This window comes from Nothobranchius furzeri, chromosome 7 (assembly GCF_043380555.1).
Source record: "Nothobranchius furzeri strain GRZ-AD chromosome 7, NfurGRZ-RIMD1, whole genome shotgun sequence".
NCBI lineage: Eukaryota > Metazoa > Chordata > Actinopteri > Cyprinodontiformes > Nothobranchiidae > Nothobranchius > Nothobranchius furzeri.
Genome location: NC_091747.1, coordinates 71,766,467 through 71,785,853, shown reverse-complemented (window position 1 = coordinate 71,785,853; position 19,387 = coordinate 71,766,467). Strand labels below are relative to the sequence as shown.

The following is a 19,387-nucleotide window of genomic DNA, read 5'->3' as shown; positions in this document are numbered from 1 at the left end:
TTTTTCATTCATTTTTATTTATTCTTTATTTAACCAGGAAGGTCCTGTTGAGATTAAAAACATCGTTTTGCTAGGAGCTACTTGTAAAAAACTTTTTATACCTTTTTAAATCCTAATTTCTGGTACATTTGTTTTTATAAGGGATAAACCCCAGATTACAACACTAAGCTCACCACTAAAAACATTAGCACTCTGAAAGCTATTTGTGGTGAGGACACATCACTCAGATTTTATTTGTAAAGCGCTTTTCAAGCAAAGTTCTTTACAAAATTACCCCAAATTACCGTAACAGTTTAAAAACGTTAACAGACATTTGCACACACACACACACACACACACACACACACACACACACACCCACATCAGTAAAAATTTATATTCGGCTGAGTCCAGATGAGCCAGTAAGGTAAGGCAAGGAAACGCCATCAGAGGAGCCGTCTGCCCCGGCAGCATCAGGTCTTCCACACTAAATCAGGGCGCTCAGAGGAGGGGGAGCATAGACCCCCACCTCCACTTAAACACTACCTATGGAGCACTACCCAGGAAGCAACAGTTGACCACCGCCCCTGGGGCAGAGGGCCCCTACAGAGAAAACACGAGATTAAAATGAGTAAAAATATGAAAATAAAAGAGCTAATATAAATGACTATATAAGCTGAACGTGGTATCAAACCTGCCATTTTATGGCTGTTATGGCTGTAACCCAACACAGCTACTGTTGTTGAGCTGATATGTTGAATCTTAAATTTGAATTAAGAAACAAAATCAAAATGGAAGGCACAATTAACACGGGAGAAACATCATATCTGGAACACAAAGTAGTACCACATATTCATTCATTCATCCATTCGTTTGCTTTGTTATTTGCTCATTCATTTGTGCTGATTGTTGCACTTAAGTTCCACAATTTTTTTATTTGTGCAAACAAGTCAGAAAATTAGTTGAAGTGACTTCATTAAAAGATAATTAATGTTTAAATGTTTTGTGCTTTGAGGCACAACGTTTATCGCCTACATCAGCCTGGTTCCTTCCTCAGATTGTTTAGTAATTCCTCTTTAAAAATTCAAACTGCAAGTTTTTCTGATGTTGTTGCTGTAGGAATAAAAGCTGCAGCATGGGCACGAGGACACGTGGACTGAACGGGTGGCAACAATTCTGCAGCTTTCTGCAACATACTGAACAAAAGGAACTAAGAACTGGTTCATTTTTGGAACCATGAACTTAGTTTAAAACATTTAAATAAGTACTATGAGCATTTTAAAATGTATGAACTGAACTTTGAACCAGTTCATATTCAAAACCGACTTTCCCAACACTGGTCCCAAGCATCAGACATCCCTGCTGCTAATCTTTGTCTTTGCAGATTTTTGTCTGCTAAATATCAGTTTTTTCTGTGTCAGCAGGTCTTTTAACACCTCAGCTATCTCTGCACACATTTCTATCCGATTCAGAAAGATAAAATATCCAAAAGACCCGAATGACACTTTGATATCTAATGGAAGAAGCAAAGAAATGAAAAGTGCTGGAGCGTCCCACTGCAGTTCAGCAGTCTGAAGACAATGAGTGTTTGTTATGGACCTGAGAGGAAAGGCATGTGGGGGCAGCTGACTGCGGGAGCCCGGCTGTGTGTGCTGGAGCGTAATCAAGCAGGTTGGAACTTCACGTCAGTGCTGGTTCAGGCGACACGTCACAGGCAAACTGGATCTGCAAGTCATTCTGCTGGTTTTTTTACTTCCTTCAGGTGAAAATGGCTGAATCACAGAGAGGGACGGTGCAGGGCAGGAAGGTGAGTTTCCGCCACAGAGAATTTAACCACATGACACAGATCAGGAGAAACGGCACTGCTGAGCAGCCTCAGCCTCGTGTGACGGCTTAGATACTCGACTTTGACTGCTCTTGGAAATGAAAGAACTTTTGTGAGCCTGCCTTTCACTTAACTACTGTTACAGTAGCCAGGTGTGCAACAGTTCTACCTAACCCGCCAAAATAAAACCCTCTGCTAGCCACAGTGGGACTTTTTGGAAAACACTCTTTAGAGTCAGGAACAAAAATTTAAGTGAACCAATAAAATAAGATTTTATTAATTTTTTTTACAATGATGATAATAATAATGATGTATGTGAAGGTTAGTAAATGGTTAAGGTCAGATGGATCAGAGCAGCAGACTGAAGCAAGGTTACATCACTGGCTTTAAAAATGGTGCCAGTCTTATAAAATCCACCAACGTCTGATTAACAGAAAAATGTGCTGCAAATCTGTAAACAAAGGTTCCCACTATATAGGTGATTTTATTTTGAATGCTAACCTTATCTTATTGAACTTCCTGTTTTGGCTCAAACCCGCATGTGCTGCTCACATGACACGTAGCTTGATGTCACACTGTGAACTTTGGCCCTTCCCTTCACTGCTCAAAAAGTCAGAGCTGATGCTGTCATTTCAACTGAAACACGCACACTGGGACCTCTTCTGGGTCCAGCCCATAGATCGTTTCACCGTTTTTCTTGTTTCAGAGATGGAGTTTACCACAGAGAGGTGAGACGGAACAGAACAAAGACAGAACCCTCATTCCCGATGAGGAAATGGAAAGAAAACTGGTAATTCAGCAACACTCTGTCTGAACTGTGACACATCCAGGGAACAAAATCTATAAAAACTGGGAAAATATTCAAAATCAAGGTTAAACAATAAAACTGAGACTCGGTTATAGGAAATAAAAGAGAAAAGTTAATCCACTCAATGTTTGGCTGTGGAGGTGACAGGTTCAGGAGGATAACCCAGACATCGCTCTCTCAGTAAACTCTCCAACTATTCCTGGGATTCCAAAGCATTCCCAGGCAGATGCTAAATTCCTCCAGGGATTTCTGGGTCTACTTTGTGGTCTCTTCCAACTGGAATAGGATTGGAAAACTTGAAAAGAATCAACAACATTGAGCAATTAGATAAATAACTATTGTTACCCTGAGCTGTGCACAATAAATGACTTTAATACTTTGTTTTTTTTTCACATGTTGCTTCAGTAGTGCGATATGGTCTTCTGACATTTTTATTCACTCATATTTAACATCAGATACATTGTTTTCCCTTGACTACTCGTCTCTTTTTACAGTCATTTTGACTTTAATGTGTAAACAGTCAAAGTCTGATGAGTTTGCCATGCATGTTTGCGTGTGCAGGTGGTTCCTTTCAGAGGTCACATCTCCGGCGGACTTCGGCCAGGGAAGAAGCTTGTAATTGTGGGTGTTGTGGATCCCCATCCTGATCGGTGAGATCATCCTCATGAAACCGTTCTTTTTATTCCACCTCCTCTCTCTCACCCATGGTGTTCTTGGACTTCGTTGTTTAATCACTCATCAGCTACTTTTCTTTTCTTATACCACTCGTGTTCTTCACAGACAGAGTTACATAACCTGTCCTAAGTTTAACAGACCAAATAGATTTTAATTTTAGAGCATCTTTCCAGTGAGACTTAAAGGTGCAATATGTAAAAACTAAGTAAGAATGACATTCCGTGGTCAAATTTGGGTACTGCAGCCCATTTTTCTAAACAGAATGGAGTGTAGATGACAAGCGAAGATGAGTCATTTACAGTAAGCTGATAAGTAGATAAATACATTGTCATAGCTGGTGTTAGCACTCTTGGGTATTTTACATCAGGGAACACTTACAACACTGATTACGGGAATATTTCTCCAGCATTAGAACGAATGTGGTTGTTTGAGGTCTTACTGTTAGCTTAATAATCCCAAACAACCCATTAAAGGAAGTAAAACGCCACAATTGAGTCATTGTTCAGGTCACATAAATTTCGCTGTAAAATCAAGTTGTTGGGAATTGAAAAAGTAACTTGAGATATTTTTAGAGCTGACTATTTGCATCTAATTCACCGTTAGCATTGTTAGCTGAACTTTAGCCTCTATCCTTCTTCACCCGGTATTAGTCAAACACAAAAAAGATGCTTTCTTAGAGGTAGAAGAAATTACTTCAGAGTCACCCCTGTTTCCTGGCTTTGGTTCTTTAAACAATTCTGGATGATTTAGCCTGCCGGAGTCATATTACAAATGCCAGCACAGCAATAGCTTGCTGCAGATTCACCAACCTTGTGGGCTCATTCAATTCATTTCAATAAATCACAACAAGAATTGTCTCAAGGCACGTCACATAGTAAACATTCAGTTCATTAAGCCAATCAGAAAAAGTTTCTTTTATAAGGAACCCAGCAAATTGCAACAATCCTCATAATAAACAAGCAGTATGTTCTCCAGCAGTCTAAGCCTATAGAGCTCCGGACCCCACGTGACTCTCAGTTAGTGGACGCCATTTTGGCATGCAAAAAAGGTAAACAAACACGGATGTAACCATGAACATGAACGGGATCCGCTTGGATTTTACTTCGTCTGAGTTTACTTCACACTTTAAAACAGAAGAAATCATTTTATATAGTCAGAAATTAAATAGACTAAACATCCCCGACCCTTACCGTGCCCCTGGGATACTTTTTAAAAACGCCAGAAGCTGTCGGAGCAGACTTCTTACCGGCACAACACCGGACCTGGCCGGGGGAACCCCTTGGGATTCCCCCGGCTGGAGGAGCTGGGGAGAAGGTCTGGGACTCTCGACTCTACTGCCCGCTCCGACGCCAGAAACTGTCGGAGCGGGCTTCTTACCGGCACAGCACCAGACCTGACCGGGGAACCCCTTGGATTCCCCCGGCCGGAGGAGCTGGGGAGAAGGTCTGGGAACCGCGGTGTCTGGGACGCTCGACTCTACTGCCCGCTCCGACGCCAGAAACTGTCGGAGCGGGCTTCTTACCGGCACAATACCGGATCTGACCGGGGAACCCCTTGGATTCCCCCGGCCGGAGGAGCTGGGGAGAAGGTCTGGGAACCGCGGTGTCTGGGACGCTCGACTCTACTGCCCGCTCCGACGCCAGAAACTGTCGGAGCGGGCTTCTTACCGGCACAACACCGGATCTGACCGGGGAACCCCTTGGGATTTACCCGGAGGAGCTGGCTCCGGCGGCTGGGGAGAGGGAAGTCACGCTATTGCCCCCGCAACCCGACTCCGGATACGCGGATGAAAATGGATGGATGGATGGACAAATAACAGATTTACACGTAAGTAGTCTCGGTGACACAGATAATAGCAATCCAAAGTGCTTTTTATGTGTGATCTGACAATTGATCAACCATTGCTTAAAAATTAAATACAGCTTAGCCGGTTAATTGCTGTGATCATAAAACACGTAAACGGCAGCACGCAGAACTCACAAGGCAACGTTTTACGTGATGTTTACTTGCTGCTATGAGGATTAAGACAGAAAAAGCCACGCCAAAATAAGTTTAGGAAGCCCACTAAGAATCATAATAAAAGCATTTAAAATAAATACCACACACAGTTGAGGAAACGTTGGTTTAAGTACCTGATATGAAGCGGTCGCTGCATAAGTGAAAACCTTTACTCTCGGGATCCCACAGTTTCATTTTAGCCCGGTCACTAGTGTGTTTTATTACAATGATCCAACGTTTGCGGCACTCCGGATCTTGGGGAATCCTGTAGATGGCTCATTCCTTATGTCGTCCGCGTCTGTTCTGCATCCTGGGGCACAACAGGAATCTACCATATTTCCCGTTTGATTGAGTTTTCTGACAATAACAAATAGTCCAGCTGCCGGCTTCTGCATGCCAATATGGCGCCGTTTCGATTTGAACTGTTGCATGCCGGGAGAAGTGACGTCAACTCCCGGAGCTCTATAGCAGCATAACTACAACAGATAACATCTGGATAACCTAGCCTTTGTAGATGGAGGCATGTTGGAGGCAGGGCAAGGGAGAGTCGTCTTTACCGACTGTACACTCCACCTCCCTCTACTCCCCCACTTGTCCAGATCTAGGCTAACATCAGATTTTAACCATAGGCCCTATCAAATAAAAATGTTTTAAACCTAGTCTTAAAAGTAGACAAGGTGTCTGCCTCACGGACTAAAACTGGGAGCTGGTTCCACAAGAGAGGAGCCTGATAGCTAAAAGATCTGCCTCCCATCCTATTTTTAGATAATCTGGGAACCACCAGTAAACCTGCAGTCTGAGAGCGAAGTGCTCGGTTAGGAACATATGGAACAATCAGATCACTGATGTATGATGGAGCTTGATTATTAAGAGCTTTATATGTGAGAAGAAGGATCTTAAAATCTATTCTGAATTTAACAGGTAGCCAATGTAGGGAAGCTAAGACAGGAGAGATATGATCTCTCTTTTTAATTCTCATCAGAACTCTAGCTGCAGCATTTTGGACAAGCTGAAGACTTTTAACTACATTCTGTGGACTTCCTGAGAGTAATGAATTACAGTAATCCAGTCTTGATGTAATAAATACATGAACTAGTTTTTCAGCTTCACTCCTGGAAAGGATGCATCTAATCTTAGCAATAATCCAAAGGTGGAGGTTTCTCAGATTTACTATATGAGTGGAAATTAAAGCAGGTCATCTATTTAGAAATAGGCAATTGGACTTTCTTTTCTTGAAGACACTTCCATTCCCATAGAATTTTTCCATGGAATGTTTTGTTTCTAAATACAAAGTATTTAGCTTTATTTAAAGGTGAACTATGTAAGAACTGGACAGTAAAATATTCACAAAGCAGTCCAGTGTTTAGATCACATTACAGGGAAGGTTACAATGACAAGATTCCCCTTTCAGCTGGCTGGGGGAAGGCCAAGTTTTTGTTTTTCTAAAATGACCGAGTCGTGATGACCTATCTGTTAACAAACAGCGCCCCCCTCATTCTTCCTGGTCCCAGAGCCAATCACATTTGAGCCTGGTGCGTTGCCTCGTCTCCAACACCACCGCTGTGTTTGATATTCGCCTCAACTCTCTACCACCAGCTTCATCTCCAGCCATAAGGAGCCTCTTTCCCCTCTGGTTAGTTGACACAGTGTTGTGGAGAGAACTGAAGCCAACACACGGAGCAGTACAAAAGTATTTTCTTATGACCCTAAGAAGCTTCCATCCTTGTCAAACACAGAAGAACAACAGGAGAAATAAAACGATAAATAATGGAAACTAATTTCAAAGGTGGAGATGTTTGGACCAAATCAGTTTCAGGAGGGATGCAGAGTTCTCGTAGACAGGTAAGGACTAGTATTTTAATATTTTGTTATTTGACCAAACAAAAAACGCAGACGGCTTTGTGTTACCCTTGAAGCTCAATTGTAACTAGCATAAACGCTAGCGGTGCTTAGTTAGTATATTTCACTTTTCGGTGAGTGTGTGTGCTTACGTTTTGTGTTTATGTTACAGAATGTCTGCCGATATGTGAGGAATTTTCAAATACTCAGTATTTATAACCTCAGTGTGCCACGGTATCAGCCCTGCTGCCAGCGGCCTTCACGCCCTTTAGCCCCGGGAGTTTCCCTCGGCTGGGCGGCTCGATGCCGTTCAGCGCCACGGCGAATCCTGCCTTGCTGTTGTGGGTAAGGAGAGGTTTTTGGGTGGTGTTGGGAAACGTTAGCAATTATGCTACTTGTTTACAATGTTGGTTTATTTTAACACATAACAATCAGCCAACATTAAAATCAACATAACTATAATTTTCTGTTGTTTTGCTTACATAAATTAGCATTTTATTACTGTGAATAAATAATAGCGCCTTAAAATGAAAATGATCAGTTTATTACTGCTGTGTTATTAAATACTGTTATCACGGTTTATTAAAACCTCTTATCAATTGATAAAGTAGTACATTCTTTTTATGTTAAAGGCCAAAAATGTACATTTATCTGACATCTGCATTTATTTTTAGCTCATTAAACTTATCCGCTGCACTAATCGCTTATCGTAGATGCATGTGGTCATCTCTATTACAGCAGAATTATACATTGTACATTTTGTCAACAGGTATTTCCTCAAAATGAAGGCATAGGAGCTTTGGAGGCTTTAGATGACCTGATGACCCCCAGGAGGTTTGCATCACCAATAGGACTTCAGCAAATCCAGTTCACAAGAGGTGCTGGTAAGTGAAGTTTTTTTTAATCTTCCAAATAAATGATAGCTGTGAGGAAAAAATGTAGACCATCCTTCTGATGTAAAGTTGTACAATTATCACGTTTTGCTTTATTACCTCCAGCTCAATCACTCCAGACAAAATAAAGACTCCACCCATCCTCTTCTGACTGATTGGTAGTCGTGCTGGGGAAGTCGTCCATCAACAGACCAGACTTCCTTCATCGTGGGAACTACTGTCAGCTTCTATGAGGGAATCTTGGGATCTCCAGGCCAACATGGAAATGTAGTTCCTCATTTGGCTCCTCACAGCAAAAATCTCATCTAAATTTAGTTATTTTTTCATCCTTTTTCCGTACACAGTTGCTTTTTTATTTTTGCTGTGATTCACCAAGTGAAATCATTCATTCTATATTCATTGTTTAATAACCATGTTCTGATGTAAAAATACAGGTTTATACTTTTGTTAGGTTTGTGATTCTATTGTTGCCCTATTTTTTCTCCACTATATTATATATTATTATATATTATATAAATATCTTCATTTGAACACAGATAATTGTATTTCACTATGCTGTTTTTATGCTGTTGTTTTATCGTTGTATCTTTGTTCATCACTTGGCTCAGCTGACATGCTGTTCTAAATTGTGTTATAGAAATAAACTTGGTATGGTACTGTGTATTGTTTTTTTTAAAGTAGTTCATAATTGTGAAAAAAAGGGTAGTGTTTCATGGTTGTTAAAACATATAAACTAGGCCTAGTCCACACGTAGACTTTTTTTTTAAACGAATATCCGCCCCTCCAAAAACTTGCATCCACACCACCTCGTTAAAAAGAAACTCTGTCCACACGTACCCGGATAAATACGTTGTTAAGGACATGCCAGACCTGTAGGCGGCAGTACTTCCCCCGTTCTTAACCTCGTCCTTCGTCTGTGGTCTTCCGCAAGGAGCAGTAATTCCGCTTGCAAAAACAAACAAGCAAAAAGCGCTTGGACGATTGATAAAGCGAGCGCAGCTCTGAGGGCATCCATGCTGTCAGCTAGTGTAAACACAGGTCGCACACGTGATGTCAGCATTTTTTTGTCGCGGAAAGTGACGTTGCGGACCTTAAAAGTCCGGTTTTGTCTGTCCACACGCAGACACCCAAAACGGAGAAAACGCAGATCTTCACTTTGGCCGGAGTTTTTAAAAAACTCCGTTTTCGTGTGGATGACAGGCCAAAACGTAGAAAAATATCTACGTTTTGGCAGATCCCCGGCTACGTGTGGACAGGGCCTTAGTTTCACATCACCCTCAGAAACTGAAATTTCAGTAATCAAACCTGATCACAGTATTAGTTCTGCTGCATGGTGGCGCAGTTGTTAGCACTGTTGCCTCGCAGTACGAAGGTTGCAGGTTCGAAACTTGGCTGCGGCCTTTCTGCGTGGAGTTGCGTGTTCTCCCCATGCATGCGTGGGTGTCCTCCGGGTACTCCGGTTTCCCCCACAGATCACAACATGCCCTATAGGTTATAAATTGTAAGTCACTTTGGATGAAAGCATCTGCTAAATAAATAAACATAAACATAGTTCACCTTTAAAGTTTAAATTTAGATTTTAAAGGTAATAATAATTAGTGGTTGTCAAACCAGGTCTATAGTATTCTAACTGTATACTGCAGCTAACCCAGGTCTTTCCCAGTGATATATACTGTAATGAAAGTAGCAGTGGGCAGCACGGGCAGAATGTCTTGCCCTCCAGATAGAACCTGAGAACACCACCAGTAGGCAACGACTTATAAAAGACACGCTTTATTGCACAATCAATAACAAAACACCATGGCCCAAGCCCTCTCTCCTAAAACCAACAGTCCAGCATGAGTCACACAAGCAGCGGTACTTAGCTGTCTCAGCTGTGGTGACCCCCCTCTCCGGGGTCTGAGCTTCCAACGCCGTCCAACGCCCCGGGGTGCAGCTTGCGAGGACGGCGGTAAGTCCACAACATGAGTCCAACTGCCTGAGTCCGTAGCGGCAGATATCGGCGTGGTCTCGGCATCCACTATGCCCAGCCCTCGCTGCCTAAAGAAGGTGTCAAGCCTTCCCTCCTAGCACTGGAACGCTGCATGCCTGTTTAACTGTCTTCGTCGCCGGCAGCCCTACCCGACCGTGAACGACCCCACCCCCCAAAGTCCGATGCCACAATGACAGGTCAACCACGTGCCCCTCTCAGTAGGCCTGTCACCTTTTTATCCTCCCTGGCCTCGTTATGGATAACGAGGACCAGCTGGTGTCCAATCACCACACCCTCAGAGCCCGGCAGCTTCCGTCTTCTGTCCATCACAATACTGTATATATGTACTGGTATCATTGACATAGACAAGGTATTTTATTTAGTTGGTTATTTTACACAATTTACTTAAAGTGTGATTATAGAGCTCTGTGTCACGTTGTGGGGATGTTTAGGACCCAAAAATGCAGATAACCCAGGATGACTCGAGGCAGGAGTTGTTTAAAGTATAAATCCTTTATTTGGCGGGATGAGAACAAAATAAATCCATAAGGCAGCGAGCCAAAATCCAAATGTCCTGGGACACAGGACACCAAAAGCTCACCAAGGGCACGAACAAACGCTGACAGCATACAAACATGTACAATGGACCGACACAAGACAAAGACAAGACAGGGCTTAAATAGACTGGGAGGAACAATTAAGAAAACAGGAAGCAGGTGTGTGGAGTGAGGGCTGGAGGGAAGGCAGGTGACAATAATTATCTCAATGGGGAAAACAGAAACTGAGGAGGGCAAATACCTAAACACAAAACTAAACAACAATTACCTAAAGACAGAGGGAAGGGCTCACACAAACTAGCTGGAGGAGGGCATAGCACATACACCCACACACACCGAGCTGGGGACAAAGAGGCTGGAGCTGACCTGGGAGGAAAGATAAGAAAAGGTAACAACAAAGGCACTAAACTGAGATGCAGACAAAGGACACATGAGGGCGCTAAAGGGCTACCACATAAGACACATAACAGATGCAGACCAAAGACACATGAGGGCGCTATGAGACACAGAAGGGAAGACAGATGCAGACCATGACACTCTGATGAACTGACCTGCTTATAAATATGTATTTTTAATAATTTCAGGGAACTGAGATAATTTAGAGGTTTGATATTTTTCTTTCCACAACAATAATGTTTCTTTTCCTTCTGAGTCCATCAGGGCTTTTTTCACGTACGTACTTTTGTCCTTCTGTCAGGTTCTACATCGCTCTAACGTGCGGCCGTGGAACGTCCAGAGAGCCTCCTCCTAACGTGGCATTGGAGCTGTGTGTTCGATTCAGGGACCGCCAAATCCTGAGGAGAGCCTGTGTGTCTGGAGCCTGGGGAGACTTGGACAGAGCGGCACCCTTCTTCCCATTCATCAGGGACCAGCCCTTTAAGGTACCAGCATCTGACCACTAGACCACATTCACACAATACCAAGCAGCTCACCTCAAAATGTTCCTTTTTAAATTCTAACCTAAAACAAGACACAGGCAAATAATGGTTGTGCATAAAAGCTGTTAAATGAATATCCTTGTGAAGTTGTGAAGAATTCATAAAATAGATTTTACTCATGATTTTTTTGGACAATGTGCACATGGTTAAATAAATGCTTAATGATCTGAATCTTCATCATTTTCCAAAATAAAGTCATGTTTTCATTCCGAGATAAACGGTGAATGTGCTTTTTTCATTGTCATCTGCTTTTCAGTGACATGACTGTTAGTTCTGAGGGATGGGTACCGAATTCGGTACTTTTTAAGGTACCAACCGAATTCCACAGTACCGACCGAGCACCGATTCACGTCATTTCAAACGGTGCCTCGTTTTGGTACCCGTCCATCATAACGAGAACTTGCCAAGACAGCTGCGCATGTGCAAGAGCGTTATGTCGTCGCTCGCTGAGAACCAGTTGTAAACAGAGCAGCATGGTAGAAAGAACGCACGCTAAAGCTTGGGTCCACTTCACTAAATGTGATGGGTAACTGGGTGATGATGAAACCAGCGACAACGATTTAAGTGGGACATCCTCATCTTAATCTGCTCCGGTAGGTAAATATAATTAGCTTGATATGTTAGCTTCCGTTTCGCAAATGGTGCGTTCGCTTTCTCCTCGGAACTCCGAATTCCCGACTAGAAGAACATGAACGCGCACTAAAGTTTGGCTTCACTTTACTAAATGTGACGGGTGAAGATGAAACCAGTGACAACGATCTAAGTGTGAGGCATCATCGTTTAAATCTGCTCCATCAGCTAAATAAGCTGTTTAAGCTAACGTTAGCTTGGTATGTTAGCTTCCATTGCTACCATTGTTATCAGCTAATGGTGCGTTCGCTTTCTCCTCGGAAATTCTAACTTCCCAGTAGGAAAAATCAAATGAAAAAGGACGGCAAAAGGAATGAAGATACACAGTAAATTTAGTTCACAGTAAAGATGTTTGCTTCAGTTTAATTATCAGCTTATAAAACTACAAGGACGATGTTAAAATACAAACAGTTGAATGTTATTTATCGTGATATATATCAAATATTGTTATATATTGAGATAAATATATATTTAATTATAAAAGAGAATTAAAATAATAAACACTCAAAAGTATCGAAAATTGGTACCGTTAAGTACCGGTATCGATTCGTAGGTACCGGGAATTAGTACCGGATCGATTCAAATGTCAAAGGTACCCATCCCTAGTTCTGACGTCTGTCCAGTAAGGAGCACTGGGAATTTGTTTCCTGTTTTGTTACCAGTTTGAATCGATCACCTGTCTTATCTCCACTCAGATTGAGCTTCACTGTGAGCAGAGCAGACTCCGTGGGTTTGTTGACGGGCAGAAGCTGTTTGACTTCCTCCACAGAGTTATGCCGCTCAGCAACATCGACACGTTATGGATCAAAGGCAGCGTAGCCATCACTAAACTGGCTTGAAACCAATGACTTTTAAAGGAGCCAGCTCATGAGAGAAAATGTAGGCACAAAATATGGTAAAATATTACCAATGGTCCTTTTGAGACGTCATGTTATCTTAAATATGAGTTGCTTTCATTTATACCCGGAAATGAAACCGTTGACGAAACGCAGCTACAACTGCCTCTTAGGCAAGTTAATCATTGCGTTGGCTATGGTAGTCCAGAGAATCAAGTGTCTGCTGAAGCAGATTTCATTTTTTGTATTTTAGTTTTGTTGATTGTTTTCTGCAAAATATTTTGTGTCTCTGAAGATCTTTGGAATTGAATTTGGTCATTCCCAAGCAGCATTTTAGTTGATTTACTCTGCTCACCTCACATGGACTCACACTGATTAAATAAACCAAGAAAATAAAATATTTGTCCTTAAATTTAAAACGGTGTACCAATAAAGGGTTGAAAACACAATACTTCAAACCCCTTTTTTCAAAATTAGAGTTTTAGGAGATCAATTTAGAAATCCAGTTCTTTTGTTGGTGAGCAGATTAAAAGGTAAAAAAAGGGTTGACTTTTGCAGATTATATATTATTTTAACAGCAGACAGGTGAAGGTGGGACACAAACATTTAAAAAAGGAACTTTTTTTTTTAATTACGCCGACTAGCCAGAATGAAGCCCCTGCTGTCCAGAGTACATTTAGAGACTGTCACACATGCTTTTGTTCTATTAAGGCTCGACTACTGCAATGCACTGTGTGCCGGCCTTAGTCAGGGTGCGGTAGCACGCTTTCAGTTAGTACAAAACTCAGCCGCTAGGTTCGTGACAGGCACTAGGTGCAGGGAACATATCACCCCTGTGTTGGCGTCCCTTCATTGGCTGCCTGTGCAATACAGGGCAAAATTCAAAGTCTTGGTACTGGCATACAAGGCTTTCCAAGGAACTGCTCCAGCATGTCTTGGAAACCTTTTGCATAGACATGCCCCCTCGCGGGCCCTTCGCTCAGCCGGCAGGGAGCTGTTGATCGTTCCACGCACTAAGTGCAGGTCACGGAAGGGCCGTGCGTTCTCTGTGTTGGCACCTGCACTTTGGAACCAGTTGCCTTTGGCGGTGCGTCAACCACCCTCATTGGGGTTTTTCAAGACTCGCCTTAAGACCCATTTTTTTGCCAAGGCATTTCAGGATTAGCAAATTTTACCCGGTTTCGATGCCCCGGCCTCTTGATCTTTTTCAGGATTTTGTTTTTTGCTTTTACTCTCCTGTTTTAATTGATTTCATGTTGGTTTTACAATTGTTATATTTTATTCTGATGGTTTTATGTTTTTATTGTGTTGTGTTCAGCACCTTGGGCGTCTGCATTGGTCGCAGAAGGGGCTTTATAAATAAATGAAATGAAACTTCTAAAAACATTTTCTTCATTCTTAGTTGTGGAATAATCTTTAGACCACATTGCAGCTGAACATTTATGTGTCGGCTGCACAGTGGTGTGGTGGTTATCGTTGTTGCTTTGCAGCAAGCAGGTCTTGGGTTCAAATCCCTGTCTTTCTGCAAGGAGGTTGTATGTTCTCTCTCTGGGTACTCTGACTTCTGCCTTCAGTCCAAAAACATGACTGTCTGTTTTACTGGTCTCTCTAGAGCTCCGTCTGCCTGCCCAGAGAATGCTGGAGATAGGCACCAGCCCCCCAAGTGGTTGTAGAGAATAGATTTTCGTGTTTCTTCTTAAGTCGTCTGCAGTTGGGAAGTGAAACTGCGTCAGAGTAAACCCGATTTTCTTTGTTTTGGTTTTATGTGGCTTTTGCCCCTCCTGGCTGAATGTGTGTCATGTCCTGCTCTGCTGATGTTGGTGATATGGGCAAGGGCACCCCCAATAATGAGTAAAGAAATAATCAGAATAAAAAAAAAACATGTTTCTGCTGCTCATCATTAAAAAAAAAGTTTTTATCTCCATAGTCCAACACAGCAAACAGGTGAATTAACCTAAAAAAATACATTTTAAATTAAATTAGGGATAAAATTTTAAATAACTGAAATGTATATTTCAGAAATGTTTGTGTTTGTAAAATTTAAGCTAAATGTTTTGGATACGTACTGTTATTTTAATCAAAACAATAAAGGCACAATGCAGTACATCACCACAGGCTAAACTCTCCCAGACTTACCACAAGGACCAATTTGGTGTGCTACCCCAAACATTTCTTTGGCGCCATCTGGCCACCCCTATCAAAATTTCTGGAGGCGCCCCTGGATATGGGTAAGGGAAATCCGAGCACAGCCTGTTTCTACACCAGGACACATTTTACTGTGTCCTGGTGTAGAAACAGGCATCATCCTTCATGGACACCAGGAGAGTAACGATGATGCCGTCTGCTCTGAACAGGTCCCTGTGGTTCCCCTCCCATCCCGAGTCATCATCAGCATGTGGTTCATTTGACACTAACCTGCATTGACGGTCTTATCTTTCAGATGATCTACAGCCTCATGGGGCTTCTATCTTCTTCGGTTTCATGGAGATGATCCTCTATTATCACCTACTTCCTGCACTCATCAATAATACACCATAGCCACAGTTCACCGACCTGCTATGCAGCCTTATACAGAATACCTTGTGTGTGTGTGTGTGTGTGTGTGAGTGAGTGAGTGAGAGAGAGAGAGAGAGAGAGAGAGAGAGAGAGAGAGAGAGAGAGAGAGAGAGAGAGAGAGAGAGAGAGAGAGAGAGAGAGAGAGAGAGAGAGAGAGAGAGAGAGAGAGAGAGAGAGAGAGAGGTCACTTGTGCCAGATGTGTTTTTCTGCTGGGAATAGTGACAGAGGACCATTCTTTACCCATAAGGTGGTCCCATGATTCTGAGAGGTGGGGGGCAGACTGAGAATCTAAAAGTCAGTTTTAATTTTAGCATGCTGATTATTTGAATGTGGTAACAGACACTTTAGGGCCAATTTTAGAAACCAAGAACAGGTGATTTGGTCATTAGAGAACAAACTGAAAGATCAGGTAGAGCAGGGGTGTCAAACTCAAACTCACACGGGGCCGAAATGAGACTCTGGGACGGAGTCGAGGGCCAAACTTAATATTTTTTAAAAAGTGACGGCAAATTTGCACATTTTCTTTATCAACATATATGCAATTTTGAACCTTTAAATTTGGAAACAAACTTATTTCTGCATTAACACTGAATGTGGAATAACCAAATGACACACGAGCAAGTCAGTTTTAAATAAAAGGCATCAGTGGTATTCATTACTTGTGGTATATTCAGCATTTTTAAAATCTATTCAGGATTTATGTTTTCTTGTTTATTCATTTTTCTTATTTTTTATTCTCCTTTTTTTCTCCTGTAATATGTGTCATCGCTGCTGTGACGTCTAGCTTTCCCCACTGAGGAACAATAAAGGGATTTTCTATTCTATTTATCTATCTGCAGCCTTTCCACTTCCTGTTTACTGTAGGTTAAATCTTTTCTCACGGACCAACAACAAAATAAAAATATAATTTTATCTTAAATGAAAATGCAACATCTCACCTGTTAACTTTCATGTTTTGGAGCAGAAAAAGAGCATAAAACCAACATATTTAAAGCTCAGTTTGCTCCACTGGTTTACTGTGATGCTCACCTGTTCCAGCCAGATACCTGCATCATGGGGTTGATCTGAGCTGAGGAGGAGACTCCTGTTGTTTTGCTCATCTTCATCATAATAATGACAACATTAGATGACAACAGGTGCTCACATAGGTTTGTGCTGCTGAACATGTCTGAGCAGCTTGACCACGTTGTTGTGTGTCGGGGAGGAAACACGACAGCAGCCACAGAGCCGTGCTGGTTTGAGCGTGTCGCTGCTCGCTGGAGTTATATCGGCTCTGTCTGGACGTTAGTTGGAACACTTTTTCTTTCAGTCGTGAACACATTACTGAGCGATTAAAATCTCTGTTTCTGGGCTTCAACGTCAGAAAATAGCTGAGTGACCTCGGCACTGAGAGGAGTGTAGTTTGTCCGAGACAGCGGAGCTGCAGAGACCGGCAGCAGGCGGAAAAAACACAAAGGAGGGGGCTTCGTCGGCTCCGCGCTGATGCCGCAAAGCATCATGGGAGTTGAAGTCTTTGCGGTAAAATCGGCCAGCGGGCCAGTTTTAATATATTTTTGATATTTATCTCGCGGGCTAAATAAAAATGCTCCGCGGGCCGCATCTGGCCCGCGGGCCTTGACTCTGACATATGTGAGGTAGAGGCTCTGGCCCCAGTAGGCTGGCGTTATGTTCAGTCGACCTAACAGCCACTAAGGTTGTGCAAACTGGCCTGAACTGGGCCTCACCAGTTGAGGCCCAGGTGCTGGACACCCTGAACATGGCTCCAGTCCATCACAGAGACACACACACAACCAGTCCCACACAATGAGTCCCCAGTCAGCCTCACACACATGCTTTTGGTCTGTGGGAAGAACCCTGAGAAAACCCACACATGCATAAGGAGAACATGCTAACTCCACACAGAAAGGCCTCTCTCTCCAGCCACTTTCACCAGCTCCGCCAGGGGGACACAAAGGTGCTCCCAGTCCTGCCAAGACATCTAATCCTCATAATGTGTTTATGGTGAGTGTGTGGCCTAGCTATTGCCTAAAGGTGTCCCAACAATTACCAGTTATTATTAACGATGTATTGTTTATCAGCTGTGATCATATTACCAGTTAAAAGTACAATAAAGCTGATAAGCACATTTGGGTTTACTCTACACTTCCCCAAATAAAGCATTTTACACGTTTTTGTCTATTGAATTCTAAAATTTTTAAAAGTAAAAAATAATAAATACAAAAATTACCTCAAAGATGTAAAATCATACATTTGTTTACTATTTTCACCCACTTTCATTTTAATATTCATTTCATATCTATTTAAATGTTTTTATAAATAATTTTACTCAAGTAAACAATAAATCATCACGTCTGTCACCAACAAGCTGAACGTAGAAGAACAGTTAAACTAAAAGATGTCGTTGAAAGAAGCAGAAAAAGATCACATTTTACTTTTACATATTTATTAAGAAGGCAGTGATTTTAAACAGTAAATAAATCCTGAGAATCAACTTTTCACTCTCCTCTGCCACACATCTAAAAACTCTAGTGATGTGCTGTTATTCTAAATTTTATTATGTGATATTTCAACACTGGGGCTGTTCTGTAAACCTCCAGTGATTGTGTTAGAGCTTTAGAGGTCGTCTGTGAATGCAGAGAGATGAAACAGATCTGTGGCGCAAGCCTTCACACTGTTCTAAACACCGAGACATCTGTCTGCATCAAAGCCAGATGTCATAGATTCCTCTTTCAGACTTAAGGCCATGTACACACGTAGCTGGGATGTTGTAAAACCAAACACCCCCGGGGTTCACACCACCTCATTTTCAGCTAAAGAATCCGGTTCATTGTGAAGCGTTCATCAGCATCCTAAACCTGTAGGTGGCAGTGGCTCTCCAAAGCGTCAGCGTCTTTGCCAAAAAACATTCCTTGGATGTGGAGTTACTAGGTGACAGGGAAAAACCTGTTGTCTAGAGCAGTAATTGAGCTTTTACAGGTGAAACCGGAAATATTAGAATAAGGTGCAAAAGATCATTTATTTCAGTGAAACTAATATGTGAGATAGGCTCATTACATGCAGAGCCCGATATTTCTGCATTTATTTGTTACAATTCTGAAGATTATGGCTTACAGCTTATGAATACTCACCCATGCATCCATTATTGTCTGCTTTTCCGGAGTCGGGTCACGTGGGCATCAGCCTAAGAGAGATCCAGACTTCCCTCTCCCCAACCACTTGGGCCAGCTCCTCAGAGGGAAACCCAAGGTGTTCCCTGGCCAGGTGAAAGACATAGTCCTTCCAGCGTGTCCTGGGTCTTCCTTTGGGTCTCCTCCCATTTGGACGTGTCTGGAAAACCTGGAGGCATCCCAACTAGATGCCTGAGCCATTCCCATCTGGTTTTTCTCGAAGTGGAGGAACAGTGGATCTACTCTGAGCCCCTCCCGGATGACTAAGCTTCTCACCCCATCTCTAAGGGAGAGCCTGCACACCCTGCAGAGAAAACTAATTTTGGCTGGTTTGGTTTCCGCGATCTCATTCTTTTGGTCAATACCCAAAGCTTGTGGCCATAGTGAGGGTAGGAACATAGATTGACCGGTAAATGGAGAGTTTATATCGCCCGCATCACTGCAGACGCAGCACCAATCTGCCTGTCGATATCGTGCTCCATCTTTCCCTCACTTGTGAACACGACCCCGAGATACTGAAACTGTTCCACTTGGGCTGTCATGGTCTGCGTCTGCCCTCATGTGTCTCCTTGTGTTCCTCATTTGTCCCCAGATCTGCAGCCCTCTAGGTTTCCCTCCCCAGGTATCCCCCTCCCAGGTCCAGTGCTCCCGTGGTCCCCCTTAGTCACACCCCTGTAGTTTTTCCTTTCTGTAGTGTTTTCCTTTAGTTTCAG

The 19,387-nt window shown here is 42.6% G+C and overlaps 1 protein-coding gene across 1 annotated transcript; it reads left to right on the top strand.

Moving 5' to 3' along the window:
* Nucleotides 1-1,627: 1,627 nt before the first annotated feature.
* LOC107382288 (galectin-related protein) lies at nucleotides 1,628-17,078 on the top strand. The gene is made up of 5 exons (XM_070553704.1): nucleotides 1,628-1,786; nucleotides 2,511-2,594; nucleotides 3,174-3,262; nucleotides 11,244-11,427; nucleotides 12,810-17,078. Exons 1-5 carry the CDS (start codon nucleotides 1,748-1,750, stop codon nucleotides 12,951-12,953), a joined length of 540 nt encoding a protein of 179 aa, XP_070409805.1. The 5' UTR covers nucleotides 1,628-1,747; the 3' UTR covers nucleotides 12,954-17,078.
* The last annotated feature ends 2,309 nt before the right edge of the window (nucleotides 17,079-19,387 follow it).